Source organism: Pteropus alecto, unplaced genomic scaffold, assembly GCF_000325575.1.
Source record: "Pteropus alecto unplaced genomic scaffold, ASM32557v1 scaffold11, whole genome shotgun sequence".
Classification (NCBI taxonomy): domain Eukaryota; kingdom Metazoa; phylum Chordata; class Mammalia; order Chiroptera; family Pteropodidae; genus Pteropus; species Pteropus alecto.
Window position 1 is genome coordinate 11,356,295 of NW_006431956.1, and position 16,284 is coordinate 11,372,578.

The 16,284-nt window shown below is 36.3% G+C and overlaps 1 protein-coding gene across 1 annotated transcript in view; it reads right to left on the reverse strand.

The window, feature by feature from the left end:
- Window positions 1-793: 793 nt before the first annotated feature.
- NEBL (nebulette) overlaps window positions 794-16,284 on the reverse strand; it is a 150,834-nt gene continuing 135,343 nt past the window's right edge. Inside the window, exons 26-27 of the mRNA XM_025043398.1 lie at window positions 8,720-8,853; window positions 794-6,260 (exon numbers count right to left, since the gene is read on the reverse strand). Coding sequence (XP_024899166.1) covers window positions 6,084-6,260; window positions 8,720-8,853 — 311 coding nt within the window. The 3' untranslated portion in view covers window positions 794-6,083. The remainder of the gene's footprint in view (window positions 6,261-8,719; window positions 8,854-16,284) is intronic.

Genomic DNA, 16,284 nt, shown 5'->3' on the forward strand with positions numbered 1-16,284 from the left:
AATAAGTAAATGAACAAATAAGTGAGCTGTTTTGTAATTGAAATAGCATCATTATATTTGATGATTACTATCACAAATATTCATTTCATACTTTTGGAATATAAAAAAAAACCAAACAGAAAATTCAAGATTAAAAAGAAGTGTTTATTCTAGGAGCAAGTGTCCTAAATGTATAATCTGCAAAGTTTATCAGTTTATAATTAGGAGAATTTATGTGCTATCAAAGAGGTACTTCTATAAAAATAATACAATAAGGCTGGCTAAGGTCTTAGTCTCAATAGATTCGCATGAGGATAAAAATAGGGACTAAATCACTTTTTCCAACTATGGAAAAATTAGAAAAGCAATTATGTTCTATGATAAATGAGCCATTCTTAGCTGAGAAATCAGAGCATCTTCTCATTTCATGTACTTAATTTGTGCATTTTCCGTTACTGCTGCAAGCTGTTTCTTTCATCTCGCAAATTCAAGAAAATTATAGTTGTACTATTGAGGACATATGAAGAATTTCATCTCGAAAGAAGTGAACTACAAAGACATATTGTTGTAGTACTTTGATATGAAATCAGAAAAATTCTGAACTTTAAAAATCATAATATTGTTACCATTTAAAACTAAGTCTATTCGGGGGAGGAAGCCATATTTTGAATAACTCATCAGTGTAAGTGCACTAAACCCAACATATACCTTTGTTGAGATTTGATGTGAGTTGTCATGATAAACCTAATATCCAGAATATTATCAGTGACCCCATGCTCCAAGAAACCAAGGTGAGAACCAAGAAGTGGAACCATTTTGTTATATCCTGCATTTATTTAAGCAAACCGAATGTGTAGAGATAGGAAATTAAAGCGTTATCATGTTTTACAAATACAGAAAGAAGACACAGAATAATAAGACCCTGAAAAAAGTGCATGTGAAAACGCAGTTCTGTCATAGGAGAACATTTGCAGTGACCACACTGAAGCCATGGCCGACACATCCACCCATCATTCTTGTTATGACATCGTTCAAGTAGTTTTAATAGATAAATCAGTGATTTACTTTTAAACAAATAATAATACCAATGATTATGGTAGCCTCGAAGGATTCGTGAGTGACTGTACTGTACATACGTGATGGTAGGCTCAATGCCACTGTACATTATGCAGGGGGAAATATGTCTTATTACACGATTGCTGTGACATCCACTAAAATGTGAACTAGTTTGCATAGGTTAGTCCTTTGGGCAGCACGATGTTGCTCTAGTCCACCAAGGCTTAAAGATTCACAGTGTAGAGGAAAAAAATATGAATTAAAGCATTTCTACTAAAATATATTTTAATAGCTGGTGTTAACAATTTGCATAACAAAAGCCAAATTATATTAGTAACATTGTGTCATTCTCTAAGTCCCTTCAATTTAAAAAACATTGTTTCCTTCAAAACTATACCTCTCAAAGTTAGAAGAATCTTGCAAATTAATCATCAACCACAATTCTACATATTTCGAAGCAAACAGAAGCCAAACTGCACGATGACTCGATTTTGCATAATCACAGGTCAAAGGCTAACAGTTCCACGCTATGCTTGTATCACACTTATTGCTGCTTCTAAATGCTAAGCTGCTCATCATGTGGACACCAAAATATGGGGCTATGGTGCAGATTTCTCTTTTCTTTTAAGTAAATCATTCTTAATAGCAACTGGATTACAGAGAAGTATATACTACGCAAACTGGATACCATATATCAAACACAAAAAGCATATGGAATTCCCATGAATACACTAAAGTAAGATGGACAATTGGGGAGGAAATTTGCCCTGGGAATCCCTTCCAGGATTGTGGATTCCAGGAGTTTAAACATCAGAGAATGACGGCCACAGTAGCATCATACAATGCCTTTTTTTTTTTTTTTTTTTTTTTTTGATCAGCAAAAGTTGATGGCTGCCTGGAAAGGACCCCAGTGGGCATGGAATACTTGAGAAGGGCATCTTCATTTTAGCATTCAATTATATAGCTTCTTACTTAACTAAAGCTTTCTCACCTCCATGTCACGATACCCAAAACAAGCGCACTCCAGCCACTTTCAGATTATCAGCAGCAAAGAGCTAAAGTATCACGAACTTATGAAATGAATTTCATCTTGTGCAATGAATGCAGCCTTGTAACATAAACCTTCTATCTTTTTCTTTCCTATGTTTTAAATTAATTAATTTATTTTTTATGGTGACATTGGTTAACGAAATCCAGTGTTTCAGGATAAATCTTCTATCTTACAATAGGTATTTTATTTTAAATCTCAGATCTAAAGTCAATGTTTACGCATCTCAACTATATATAAATCCACAGAGAACCTTTCAGAAATAGATGGGAGTCAGTACTTTCTAAAGTTCTAAACCTTTAGAGGTAAAATACAATCAGCTATCACTTTGTACACCTGTCAGGAGCTAATCTCGTTTCTCCACCACAAAAATACCAATCATGTATAATAAAATATTACTATAGAACAGGCAGAAGTTTGCTTGTTTGATTTTCTTTCCAACACCATGGTGGATAAACCAGGGTATCAAAAAGGCACCTATTTCTTTATATATCTATATTGTAATTTTGGTATAAACTATATCCACTTTCTATAGGGATGTGTTATTAAAGGATCCCACATATTTTCTTTATCTTTTCACTAAAAACAGTCCTCTGGAGAAGGATAAACCTGCAAAAGAGATGCACCTCCTGAACTTCCACTGTTTTAGAAAATCTGGCTCTTTGACCACTAGCTCAACATGGAGAGAGAGGATAAGGAAAGAAACACTTTGGGGAACACTGTCAAAACCGCATCTTCATCCTCTTTGAGCAATGAACCTAGCGGCATGAGAGGGGCTGCTCTAGTCTCATCCATCTTCATACAAGGTGCTCTTTGAAATTGTGCTTGCAAATTCCTGTGTGGTGTCTGGAGGTGGGAGGGGAGGCATGAGAAGATGCAGGGACATCTGACAATCAGATACATATTTCAAAGCAGGCTACACTGCGGATGTGTAAACAGTAACAAGAACACATGAAGAAGTTGTTTTGCCACAGGTGAGAGATAGAAAGCTTTCCTAGAGACAAAGAATTAGTAAAAACGTTTACTACAAAACCTTACAACAAAAGCATTATATTCTGTTGCTATGCTTTTCTCCAGAAAGATATGATCCACATACAGTTTTGTTTTCGAAACCTTTAAAAGCATATCAAACTGCTCCTTGTGCTTTTATCGGGCTGGAGAACACATCAAATTTATAAAAGCAGGTGCATGCTCTCTGTAAAGTCTACTTAAACTTGATTTTTAAAAGACATGTTTGTTAAACCCTTCTTTAACTGTCAGTGTAAAGTATGAGACATCTGTTGGGAAATTAAAGGGGGGGTGGTGGCGTGTGGAAAGAGGCAAAGTTGTTCAAGAATGTAATTTTGAAAATGCTGCTGTCAAAATAGCACTTTGGTATTATACATATATGTTTCCTGTATTTCTGCTGAGATGGTTATTATCCTGACAAATTTTAGAAACAATAACAATCCTATCCAATTATAGTGTCAGGAACATGTAACATCCTGTTCTACCTCAGTCTTTATTGTAAAACAACTTCCCTCTAGTTAAATTCTGATCAGATCTTAATTCCTAAAGACTGGAAGCAGAAACACCTAGCTATGCAAACACTGTGTAAAGCTTAAAATCTTAGGAGAATTATTCCCCAAATAAGTATGACTTTTACATTCAATGAATCTGATTTTCTCATTTTGAAATCTGTGGATGAGAGAACCAATGAAACATCAAGCTGCTACTTTATGGTAACTTTCCCCATTAAAATCATTTTAAGTTAGTTTTCTTTGAGCTTCTATAAATGTGCTAGCTATCAAAAATTGTACCTGTCCTACATTTATGTCTGCAATTTAATCAAAAACTATTCCTTTTTATAATCATGAAAAGAGTTCTGTCTGGGTGAAACGTAAATGTTTACTTAATGATATCATAAAATTGAGTCAACTTATTTCCCATAGTTTTAATACACAGAAAATTTTGCAAGAATATTGCAAGATCGGCTTGTGTTTGTAGGTTTGTGTACAAGACATTAAAACTGACATGGGGTTTAATCCATTTAATCATGACTGGTCATTTCAATGATAGAAAATCAGTCAAGCTGGTTATTTAGTAATCTGTAAAGCCCCCTCAAAAAAATCTGTAGTAATATTCCTACATTTTTTCTTTTTAATTTTTAAAAAATTTTCAGTTACAGCTAACATACTGAGCTTTCTCTTTTCAATTTATGTCTGTCATGTAAATGCAGCTTACGCGTAATAAACTTTACTTAATACACTTTTAACTGAGTAAAATGATTTTCAAAAGTATTTGCTAAATTTTCAAAGGTGTAAATGAACTAACATTTGCCTTTGGACTAATAAGCATTTCAATAAACGATATCTTACAGGATATTTTGTTAATTTCTTTGACTGTATCACATCAGGTAGATATCCCCAAGACCCATACATTATTACAGTTTTATAACTTTGTTTTTTTTTAGGTTCACCACAACTGTAGAGTCAGACCTTGCTTAAATGCTACCCTGTTGCAGTCTCCAATAACTGGCACAATCAGAAAAACAAAGTTGCTGATAGACAGTAATTTCTCGTGATCTTGACCGTGAACTCCAGGTGAAATTTAATGACCCGTCAGCAATGGCTGCAGTCATGGCTGTGAATCCAGCAAGAAACCTCAAGGTCCCTCATTTGGAAATCAAAATCTGACAGTTCCTTTTCTAGTGGGTTTATACCTAAAATCTCTGATGACATTTCTAGCTCACCTTCTGAATGTGATCTGGAAAATAAAAAGCAGAAAGTAGAAAGGAAGTCTTTTCATTAACTGGCTTCAGTGGCTAGATTTCCACTCCAGAATCTGAATACCATTTTCCAAAATAAGAAACCAGATCAGCTCCTTCTCTCTATGTGAAGTTGGTAACTTTTCTTTGCTGGTTTTCTCCAGCACACTTCATATTCCACTTTGTCACTGGCTTGTGTGAAGTTTTCTTAACTTTTAAATCAAGAGCGGCATTAAGTTAATGAAAGCTGTTCAGTAAACACCTAAATCACTTATTTACTAGAGTATACGACTATTTCCTAAGGTGCAAATCCTTCGAAACTAGAGTGCGATGCAGCAGGAGAATCTCAAGCAACTTTTCAAAATATGTTTTTCTGATGAGCTGGCAACTAGAAGAAAGGCTTTTATATACCAGCCACACTCTCTGCTTTAATCACAGGGATGGGCGGGACAGCTGCCTATGTTACAGAAGCTTGAACCTACATGTCATGCAACAGGGTAAGGGTGATTAGGAAATAATAGAGATGGACTTAAGTTTGCCCTCTGCAGAGTAGCTGTGAAGTCATTTGGTTCTGACAGGCTATGGAGCCAAGCATACACTTGGGTCCACAGAATGTAAATGGGGAGTAGGATGTGCCTTGGTACAAATGAGAAATAAAGAGAACCAAGTTGGCCAAGGAAACAAAAACTTTTCTTTGTTCAACAGAAGTTTCCAGGTCCCTAAGGCCACCAGTCAATTTAATTTGAACCAAACTATTATTCTGCCACTGCTTGCATTTATTATATTAGGCAATTTTCACTGGAATTGGAAACTGCCTAATGACTCCAAAACTAAACAGTTTTTAAATTATTGGCTGTGTTACTGAATTAAGAGAACTGGCTTCTGGTGATTCCAAAGTGACAGCTAAGAAGTCTCATATACTTGTTACATTTACGGGACAATCAACATCTCTATTAAAGTCTACAAAAATACATTTCCCAGAAGGATTCAATAGCCAATCAAAAGAAACCAATAACACAATTAGCAGCACCAGGTCTCCAGACCTAATTATTCTGTTTGTAGGAATTACTGAAAACGCTGCTCTCTTCAGCCCAGAAGTCATTCCTTCTTCCTGGTGCCTGTGTGTCTAATTGTCAGAGTAAGGATAGATTATTGTAAAATAACTGCCAAGTTGTCTTAAAAGTAGCTTCTATCTCTTAAAAAGATTAGGTTTAGAATACATTAGAATAGAGCTCAAAGGGCCAGGAGAAAGAATTAATTAACAAACTCGATGTAATTCGCGGGGAGCATGCCCGTTTTCCCGGTTCTCTGCACTGTGCCGTACATCCACCCGTCATCGATGGGCTGCACATTGACGATGTAGTCGCCATCCCTGAAGGAGACCTCATCTTCATCCTGGGCACTGTAATCGTACATGGCTCGGTAGGTCCTCTGAGAAAGGAGAGACGGGGTCACACGATGAATACCAAAACAGTCACAGCCACAAATGGCAGTCCCAACAAACCAACCCGCACACAAAGTAAAACTATTAGGAATGTTGCCGAGTACATTTATTTCTGGAGATCTAGAAACCAGAGCCTGCTGTCCTAACTCTGCTCATGTTAAGTTTACTAGACGAGCAAAAAAGAATAATATTTGGGGGCAGAACAGGGATAGAGCAAACCGCTCAATACAATCTATCCTTAGCCCATCAAAAAGGAAGCTCTGAAGAGTAAAGCTCAACTGCCCCTAGTTTCAGCTTAGATTGCATAGTTTCTCCCCTGGTCCCCAGGATTCAGAGAACAAAACCTGCCATAGTGGCAGACAGATCCAAGTCACTGCAACTGGTCCCCTGGCACAGGCAATTAACTGTTCTTAAACAGGTATTAAGAATTGTTGTTATCTCTTACAAATATATAAAACAAATAAAAGGGAAAAAATCAATAACGTACTCATTTTATTGGTTTTTGTATCAGAGTCGTAGAAATTTAGCATGTAAATATTCTAAATATTAAGGTAAATATAACTAAATCTTTGATGAAGGAAATGTTTGCTTCCTGACTTCAAACTACATTACAAAGCTATAGTCATCAAAACAGTAGGGTACTGGCATAAAAACAGACACGTAAATCAATGGAACAAAATAGCCCAGAAATAAACCCATGCATATACGGTCAACTAATTTATGACAAAGGAGCCAAGAATATACAATGGGGAAAGGATAATCTCTTCTTCAGTAGATAGTGTTGGGAACACTGGACAGCCACATGCAAAAGAATGAAACGGGACCTCCGTTTACACCATACACAAAAGTTAAGTCAAAATGGATGGAAGATTTGAATGTACAACCTGAAACCATAAAACTCCTACAAGAAAACATAGGCAATAAGCTCCCTGATTTTGGTCTTGGTGATGGTTTTTGGATTCAACACCAAAAGCAAAGGCAACAAAAGCAAAAATAAACAAGTGAGACTACATCAAACTAAAAAGCTTCTGCACAGCAAAGAAAACCATCAACAAGATGAAAAGGCGACTTACCTAATGAGAGAAAATATTTGCAAATCATATATTTGATAAGGGATTATTATTGAAAATATAAATTGAAGTTTACTATACTTGTTTTCATTTAAGGCCAAGAGTTTAGCTAATATGAACATCAGACAATCTCAAAATCAATTGAACTTATAAACTGAGGAAATTGACTGAGACATAAGGATTTTAGAGTGACTAAAGATAACTTTCAAATTGTTGAGGTGGGGAGTGGCACCTGTTTCTGAGTTCTCAGGCAGAGGCCAAGTGACTATGTCAGGAGCTTGGAGAAGGAATTTCAGCATGAGATGGCGCATTTAACTAAATGACCTGGAATACCACTTCCAAACTTTACATTTAATGAATCAATACTTCAAGATTTCCAACAAGAGAGTTCAAAGACATGTTGGTTCTGTCATTTAGGTTTTAGTGACCACTCTGATTAATGTCAAGGTTAACCAGTTAATATGACCAAATATTTGTGCTTAACACACCTGAATGAAGATCATAATTAGCTAATACTGATCACAAAGTTAACAATTAGGATATTGAACTGGTAGATTCTTTGTGTTTTATTGTTTACATGTTTTCACATCACACATTCCTTTCTCAGTGGTTTTTCTCTATAAGTCTTTAGCTTCCTTCAAAAAGGTTGTACAAATGGAAGCATATCATTTACCCTTTATATGAAAATGTGCATGTCCATCAACTGATGAATTGATAAAGATGTGGTCCATACATATATAATAGAATATTAGTCATCCACAAAAAGGATGAAATCTTGCCATTTGCAACATGAATGAGCCTAGAGGGTATTACGCTAAGTGAAATAAGTCAGAGAGAGACAAAGACCATATGATTTCACTTTTTTGTGGAATATAGGAAGACAAATTAAATGAACAAACAAACAAAACAAAACAGATTCATAGATAGAACAAACTGATGGTGGCCAGGGGTGGGCGAGAAGTAGGAGGAATGGGCGAAAAAGGTAAAGGGTAATAAGAGGCACAAATTTCCAACTATAAAATAAGTCAAGGAGATGTAATGTAAAGGACAGGGAATATAGTCGATAATATCATAATAACTTCATATGGTGACAGATGGTTACTAGACTTATTGTGGTGATCATAAGTAAGATACGTAAATGTCACATCGCTATGTTGTACCTGGAACTAATGTAATATTGTATGTCATCTAGACATTAATCAGTAGCAAATTTTAAAATGTAAAATAAATAAAAATAAATAAATAAATAAAAGTCATTTTAGCATCGAAAAAAAGAAAATGTGCCATATTCAGTTCGACTCTATTCCACGTGCATTTCTATTTTGGAGATGAAATGGGAAGACCAGGAGAGAAGACCATTTCAAATCGACACTTACTAGATTCTGGGAATGCTGCATTGACCTCATGGATGAAAGGCTGGTCTGGTGCATGTACCCATAGCCTTGGGAATGGCTTTGCTGGTAGGCTCCAGGAAGAACAGGTGCTGCACATGAAATACACACATAGATTCCTTAAAGCAGGTCTCAAAATACCCCTCCCGACCCCTCAAATGACTTCTTGCTCTTCTGGAATCTTCTGAAACAAAATCCCATTTTTGGTGTCATGTGAAATTTGAGTATTGATGTTATAAGTAACCTCTAGATTAGTATAAATTTCAGTAATTAGGACAAATATAGGGAATCAGTTGAACATGCAGTCAAAATATATTAGAAATATCTGTATTACTCTACTACAGATGCTATGTTAAAATAACACAAGTGCAAAGATAAATTTCCCGTAGTCCCTTAACAAAATCATGTTTTCACTTGGCCATGGTGATCCTCACAGTCATTAAAAAAAAGGATATTTAAAGGAATTTCATTGGATTGTCAAACCAAAGACAGAGTGTAAATGCTTTCACTGGATACTTCAGAAATAATGGGATGTTCTAAATATTTTAAGACATAGAGCTGAATGTTACTTTTACAAAGATGGTAAACATAGCAAATATTTAGCAATGTGTGTTTATCAGTTAATAGCAGGTCTACATCCTTAAAATAAACCTTTACTTACAACATACGAATTCCCAATTTTATTTTGGCTATAAGTCAAGACTAAATTAATCAGCTGCGTATGTTACAAAAGACTGAGAAAACCAACCACTTAAGGAATTTCAGAAACATATTCTTCTACATCAAAAAAAAAAATAGTATCAAAATAGTATTCACTTAGTTTGTGCTGTTCTCACCACTAATTTTGACATTCGAAAGACGTAGTTCCTATTTGGAAGAACACTGAATCCTAAAGAAACCAACACAGAAGCTAGATAAAAACCACAAAGTCAGTTGATCAGCTTGTGTGTTTCTCTATAAGTATATTTAAGAACTGGTAAGTAGAAGCTTGGGCTTTAAATGAGGATATTTTAGTAGTATGTCCTTCATTATGTTTTGAATTAATTAAATGATACATTAGTAAAACTTGCATGATACACATGCTATAAAAATCCAGAATAGTTGCCATTTTTTTTTGCATATATGAAGAAATTATCATGGGTTGATTTATTCGGGGCAGTTTTTATAGTAAAAGAATAAAGCAGATGTAATTCCTGAGTATTATGAATAATTAATGTTTTATAAGTGGCACATTCATTCTAATGATATATGAGAACATCAAACTTTAAAGAAGTTTAATCATCAGAAAATTACAAATCATTAATGTGTTCTCCAGATGATAATGATGTTATGTTAAAGTGCATTTTTTTTTTACTAGGTCTTGAATTAATTCATATTACAATGTTGTTACGAGTTGTGTTGATTTAATGTCTAGATGTGGCATCAAAGAGAAATTGCCAAGATCCTAACTTGGATTCGTAGTACATTATAAAGTTATTAAAACATTACACATCAAATACTTCAGAAAAATCATACTTTTTAACATTCTCAACTCAGTTTAAATATTTAATGTCAAGAGATGTCAAGGATATTGTCAAAATTCACTCATGAAGAAAAAAATAATGAAATCCCCATGAATATCTGAGCTCACTTAATCAGCCGAGTAAAAGGGCCTTTTCTGTGTTGGAAGCTGGAAGCACTGACCATTTATTCATTCCCTTGACTTTCAGCAAATATTTATTAAGTGACTTCATGTGTGCATAGGGTGTACCCCACTGCCTGTCATTTAGTAAACCTCTCTAAATGTTGACAATTATCGCCGTCCACTGTGTTCAATGCTTGCCAGGCAGAAGAAAAGTGACAAAAACAACTGCCCTCTCAGGACAGTGATGGCCCTGGACATTGGCTGTTAAAAAATGGCTCTGGATACTTAGGGCTTTTCCAGTTAAATACATTAGTCAGTGATTCCAACTGCATGTTCCAGATTGGCACTCCTGAACTGGTTTTTAATCCATTAAACAAGTCATTTTATTAATTATTATTTTAATGTATTCATAAATACTAAGTAAAATTAAGTAAATAACCCTGTAAACTTACTTAAAGTTAAACTTTTAATCCTTCGTTACACTATTTAACTATGACCTTTGATGTACAGGGTTAAACACAACCATTTTAAAATATTTTGGGGGGGAAAAACTAACAAGAAAGGACAACAGTGAAAAAAATTTTAAATTTGCTATCTCCTATGATGTAATATGTTTACATTTACATAGTTTGTACATCATACCCCTAGTCTAGTGCCCAGAAGTACTGATGATTCAAGAATTTTTTAACAGTGTTCTCTAATTTTTGCATTTAAATATCAAGTATATTCACATCTACTTGATAACTCAAGTTTGACCTTCAAAGGGAATCTGTAGGTATTATCAAATACAGTGGGAAACAAAAGTAATATATTTGTCTAAATTTGTGTGTGTTTGAGAGAGCAGGATTATATGCTAAGAATGAGAAACCTTGGAGCAAACATCATCTATCTAGTCCTACGGTTTTTCTTCATGTCTCTGTTGATTATTTCCATTTTTCTCTCTGGGTGCATTACTTAATGCAAGTCCTCTGGAGTCATCAAACCTTGTTATCTATCTTTTACCTGGTACAGTGAAAGAGTTTTTAGGAAGCTCTTGTTAGGGCTATGAAAAACATAACTGAGAGCCCAGATGAATCAACTTAGTAAAAGTAAATGCCTGAATCAAACGAACAAACAAAAAAGCTGGAGTAGCAATACTTATACCAGACAAAATAGACTTTAAAACACAGGTTATAACATGAGACAAAGAAGGACCCAGTAATCCCACTTCTGGATATTTATCTGAAGAAATCCAAAAATACTACTTCAAAGAGACACGAGAATCCATATGATTATTGAGGCATTATGTACAATAGTCAAGATATGGAGGCAACCTGGCTGCCCATCAATGAATAAATGGATAAAGAATAAGTGGTACATATATACAATGGAATGAATCTCGCCATCTGCAACAACAGGGATGGATCTAGAGGGTATTGTGCTGAGTGGAGTAAGTCAGACAGAAAATGGCAAATACCATATGATTTCACTTATATGTGGAATCTCAAGAACAAAATATACAAACAGAAACAAACTCATAGATACAGAGAACATTTTGATGGCTGCCAGATGGGAGAGGGGTCGGGGGCTGGGTGAAAAACAAAAAAGAATAAAGAAGTACAGATTGGTAGTTACAAAATAGTCATGGGAATGTAAAGTATAGCATAAAGAATATGGTCAATAATATTGAAATAACTGTGTATGATGAGTAATAGATTTATCAGGGTGATTACTTTGTTAAGTTATAGAAATGTTTGATCACTATGTTGTACACCTGAAACTAATATAATATCATATACTAACTGTAATTAAAAAATTTAAAAATTAAAAATTTTTTAAAGTGCCAATTTAAGAAGAGACGGACATTGATTTTTTTATTGTTTTACTACAAGAATGCTTTTTATGAACCATAGGTAAAACAAGCAAAAGAAAATTAAAAGCAGTAGCTTTGGAAATTGGGTTTATTAAGAACTTAGCTAAAAGATAATTATTCCACGTGAGTCTGAGATTTCTTCCATGAAACTATGGAACTCAGAGGGTAGGGCAAAAGGTTGATAGGCTAATTTCATGACAAGCAAGGACTTCTTATGGAAGAGAGGAGTGTACAGCACCCTCTTTGCAAACCAGTGGCCAGATCTCATGAGCACTGGTACAGATGCATGATGATAAAGGTACGATGGTCTTACACCCCAAGAGTTTTGAGTTTGAGGGTTTTTATTGCAAAAAAGTGGAAATCACACGCGATAGCTTTCATTATCCTAAGGCAACAGTAAAACACAGATGTGTGACTCAACTTTCATCTCACATTGGTAAGATTTATTGACCCGAGATCCGGAAGCTGGCAAAAAGCGCCAAGGGCTTCAGGATCGATTTGGAGCATCCTTTAGTACTTATCCAACCCGAATATCACTTTCACTGCACAATAAAGTCCTTCCACGAACAGCCAGTTTACTAATACTTTCTATTTAATGTGTATTCTTACAATGGAAGGAGATAAAACCAAGAGAAAGAAGGAAGTAGACGTGAAGATTATAAAACAGAAGATGAAACTAGAGGAAGAAAAATTTTAGGAGCCTTCCCAAATCTGAAAGTGAAAAAATGAGGAAATACATGCAAACGTACAAATTTTGAACAAACCAAAGAAATGCACCTACAATAAAGGGAGAAACTACCACAAAAGGACACCCACTCTGGGGGACATGCCCAGAACAGGTGAAAGAAGGGGGATTACTAAGTGTCCTCAGTGTGCGTGGACTTTCATGTTGTCTTTTAGTCATTCAAACAGCTGTCTTAGCTAGGCATCATTCCCGCTTTACAGAATAAAAACATAGAAGATGACAGAACAATCATCTCCGCATAGTGACACGAAGAAGCTCTCCACTCATTAAAGATGAGCCTCACCCTGACCGTGACTGTAGGGTAATCGTAGATGGCCAGACTCCAAATGCAAACAATAAAAAGGGTGCTTTATTGATGCCTTGGTCCATTTAATCTGCTATAACAAAACACTATGAAATGGGTGGCTAAAACAAGAAACATTTATTTCTTCTAGTTCTGGAGACTGGGAAGTCCAAGGTTAAGGCATTAGCAGGTTTAGTGTCTGGTGAGATCCCGCTTCCTGGTTCAAATCGCCGTGTCCATATGCGGCAAGAGGGGATAAAGGAGCTCTCTGGGGTCCCTATTATAAGGGCACTAATCCATTCATGGGGCCCTACTCTTACAGCCTAATCACTCCCCAAAGGTCCCACCTCCTAACACCATCGCAATGGGGGTTAAGATTTGGGTTTGGGGTTACATGTGGTTTTGGGGGGCCGCAAACGGTCTATAGTAATTAGGTAACTCCAGACATAGCACAAATGGAGAAAATAATTTGGGGATTTTTCTTACAGGTTTATTTGTTAAAAGTTCCAGAATAAGGAGAAAATCACCAGAAGTTCTCCTATACAGAATATAGGGTGCAGTAAAATTACTGTCATACTTCTAACATTGGACTATGTTTTTATCAGTTAATGCGTGTCAGAGAACTTAATGTGGTTTTTGCAGAGTGGGGTTAGGACAAAAAATATTTAGACAATCACAGGGGGGAATGCTAAACTGAATGAAGACATAAATATAAAAGAGAAAGTGTAAATATGCTGCTAGTTTTGCACAAAATAGTAAATAATGAGCTATATCCTAATTAGATCTCACCTAGGCCATGAGCAAGGCAGTTGAGTGGTAATAGAGTAGGCTCATGATGTGAACCCTTTTGCTCAAACGGTTTTTGCATGTGCCATCAAGAGCTCCATGTGAGAACCCCAAGTCCCATGGCATCTGATTCTCCTCCACAAACCACAAGTAGGTACTAAATCCACAACATTTATGCCCAGTCCAGCAACGAGAAGCTATTTTTTGATCTGAGAAAATTCCTAGCACTATAGAAAATTCTTTTCCTGCCTGGCAAAAACAAACAAACAAACAAACAAAAAAAAAACAAAGAAAAGCTAGATTGCCTCTAGGTTTTAGTTTGTTGGTTTTTAATGATAAGCTGTGAATAGATAGCTGCCTAAGACAGGCTTGCTACTTAATAAACCGTGAACAAACAGACTTTAACATAAAAATGAAATGACCTACAACCGCGTTAAAACCAACAAGTTTTAAAAACACACATAATTATCATTAGTGCTCAAATGTTGGAAATCGTATGCAAAAATAAAAGCAATTGTTACTATTTCACATGTTAAATTTTGAGCTCAGGTAGGGGCCATGAACTGAGAAGGAAGCAGACAGAGGAGGAATCAGTTACATGTAGTGGTTTCCATCCTGGCCGCATATTAAATTCACCTGGGAGCTTTTAAAACCATATTAGGTCCATGTCCCAGGCCAATGAAATCAGAATCTCTGGGGTGGGAATGGGAGGAACTGGACATTTGTGCTTTATTTTTAATATCCTCCTAGTGATGAACCACTGAGCTACCATCAGCTTCCTTCTCTCCCAAGTGACACAAATTTAGGGGCATGTGTGGCTCTGTTTATGCTAGCCCCAAATTCTCTCTCCCCACATCAAATGGACTAAATCTTTTTGTCACCCTCTCCCATTCCTATGTTGAAACCTAACCCCTGAGGTGATGGTATTTTGAGGTAGACCTTTAGGAGATGACCAGGTCAGGAGGGTGGAGCCTCATGAACAGGATTAGTGCCCTTATGAGATGAAGTCAGAGAGCTAGCTAGGTCTATTTCCACCATATGGGGACACAAGTTGGAGACAGCAATCTGCAACTTGGAAAAAGGGACCTCACCAGACCGGACCATGCTGGCAGCTAATCTTGAACTTCCAGCCTCCAGAACTGTGAGGAATTGATTTCTGTAGTTTATAAGCAATGCACTCTCTGGCATTCTGTTACAGCAGCTGGAACAGGCTAATACACACACCCAGCCCTATGACCTGTTTCTAATAAACACAGGATTTAGGAAGCAACCAAGGATTATGAGAAGAAATTTGAGTCAAGAGGAAACTCACTGGGGAATAATTCAGAGGCTAATATGCAACACCCCTGGTAAGGCAAGTACCACAAGGCACCACCAAGGGGAAGCTGACTAATGCAAGCTGACCCTGCCTCCTGGGGACTGACCAGAGCAGAACCTAGTCACCATCTGAGAGGACAGGGGGACTGTGTAGCCAGAAATGTCTTGGGAAATTCAAACATCATCTCTCAAGCCAATGCTAGGGTCCTAGCAATTTCCTCGTCTAGACTCACTCACATAACATCTGTTTCCATTTTCTAGTCTTAGATAAATTTTATTGCTATAAGTTACTAAAAACCTCTTTTAAGAAAATACAGTACACATGAAAATATTTGAGCACCTAGGCATGTGCCCCTATGAAACTTAAGGGGGGAAAGATGGAACATAGGGATTATTTCCCAAGGAACACGAGATGTGAGTACAATGAAATTTAAATAATGTAAATGGTATGCTTACAATTAGGGGAGCCAACTCAGTTTGTTCAGGACTAACCCAGTTTTAGTTCTGAAGGATCTTCTCAGGAAGGCCCTTTATCTTGGGCAAAGTGGATGGTCAGTCTCCCTACTGACAATGTGCCAGGCCCTGTGCTTAGCATGCCACATGCATTAGCTCGTGTAATTGTCACCGTTTTACTGATGGTAAATCCCCAATTTTCACAGATGGAGACAAGATTAGCAAGATCAAGTACCTTGGTCAAAAGTCCCAGAGCTAGATAAGAGACAAGATTTAAAAGCCAAAAATCTGACGTCAGAACCTGAACTCTTGACTATAGCACACCAAAATGCTCATGGAAATTAAAGACAAGACAGTTTAAGATTTATCTCTGAATAACCATTGTGAATTCAGAAACGTGAAAGAATACTATGCTCTAGAGAGCAGAGAAGCTTCTAGAAGTAGTGAGGACTTGATCTGAAGCTGGAAGAGTCGGCAGTCAACCATTCAT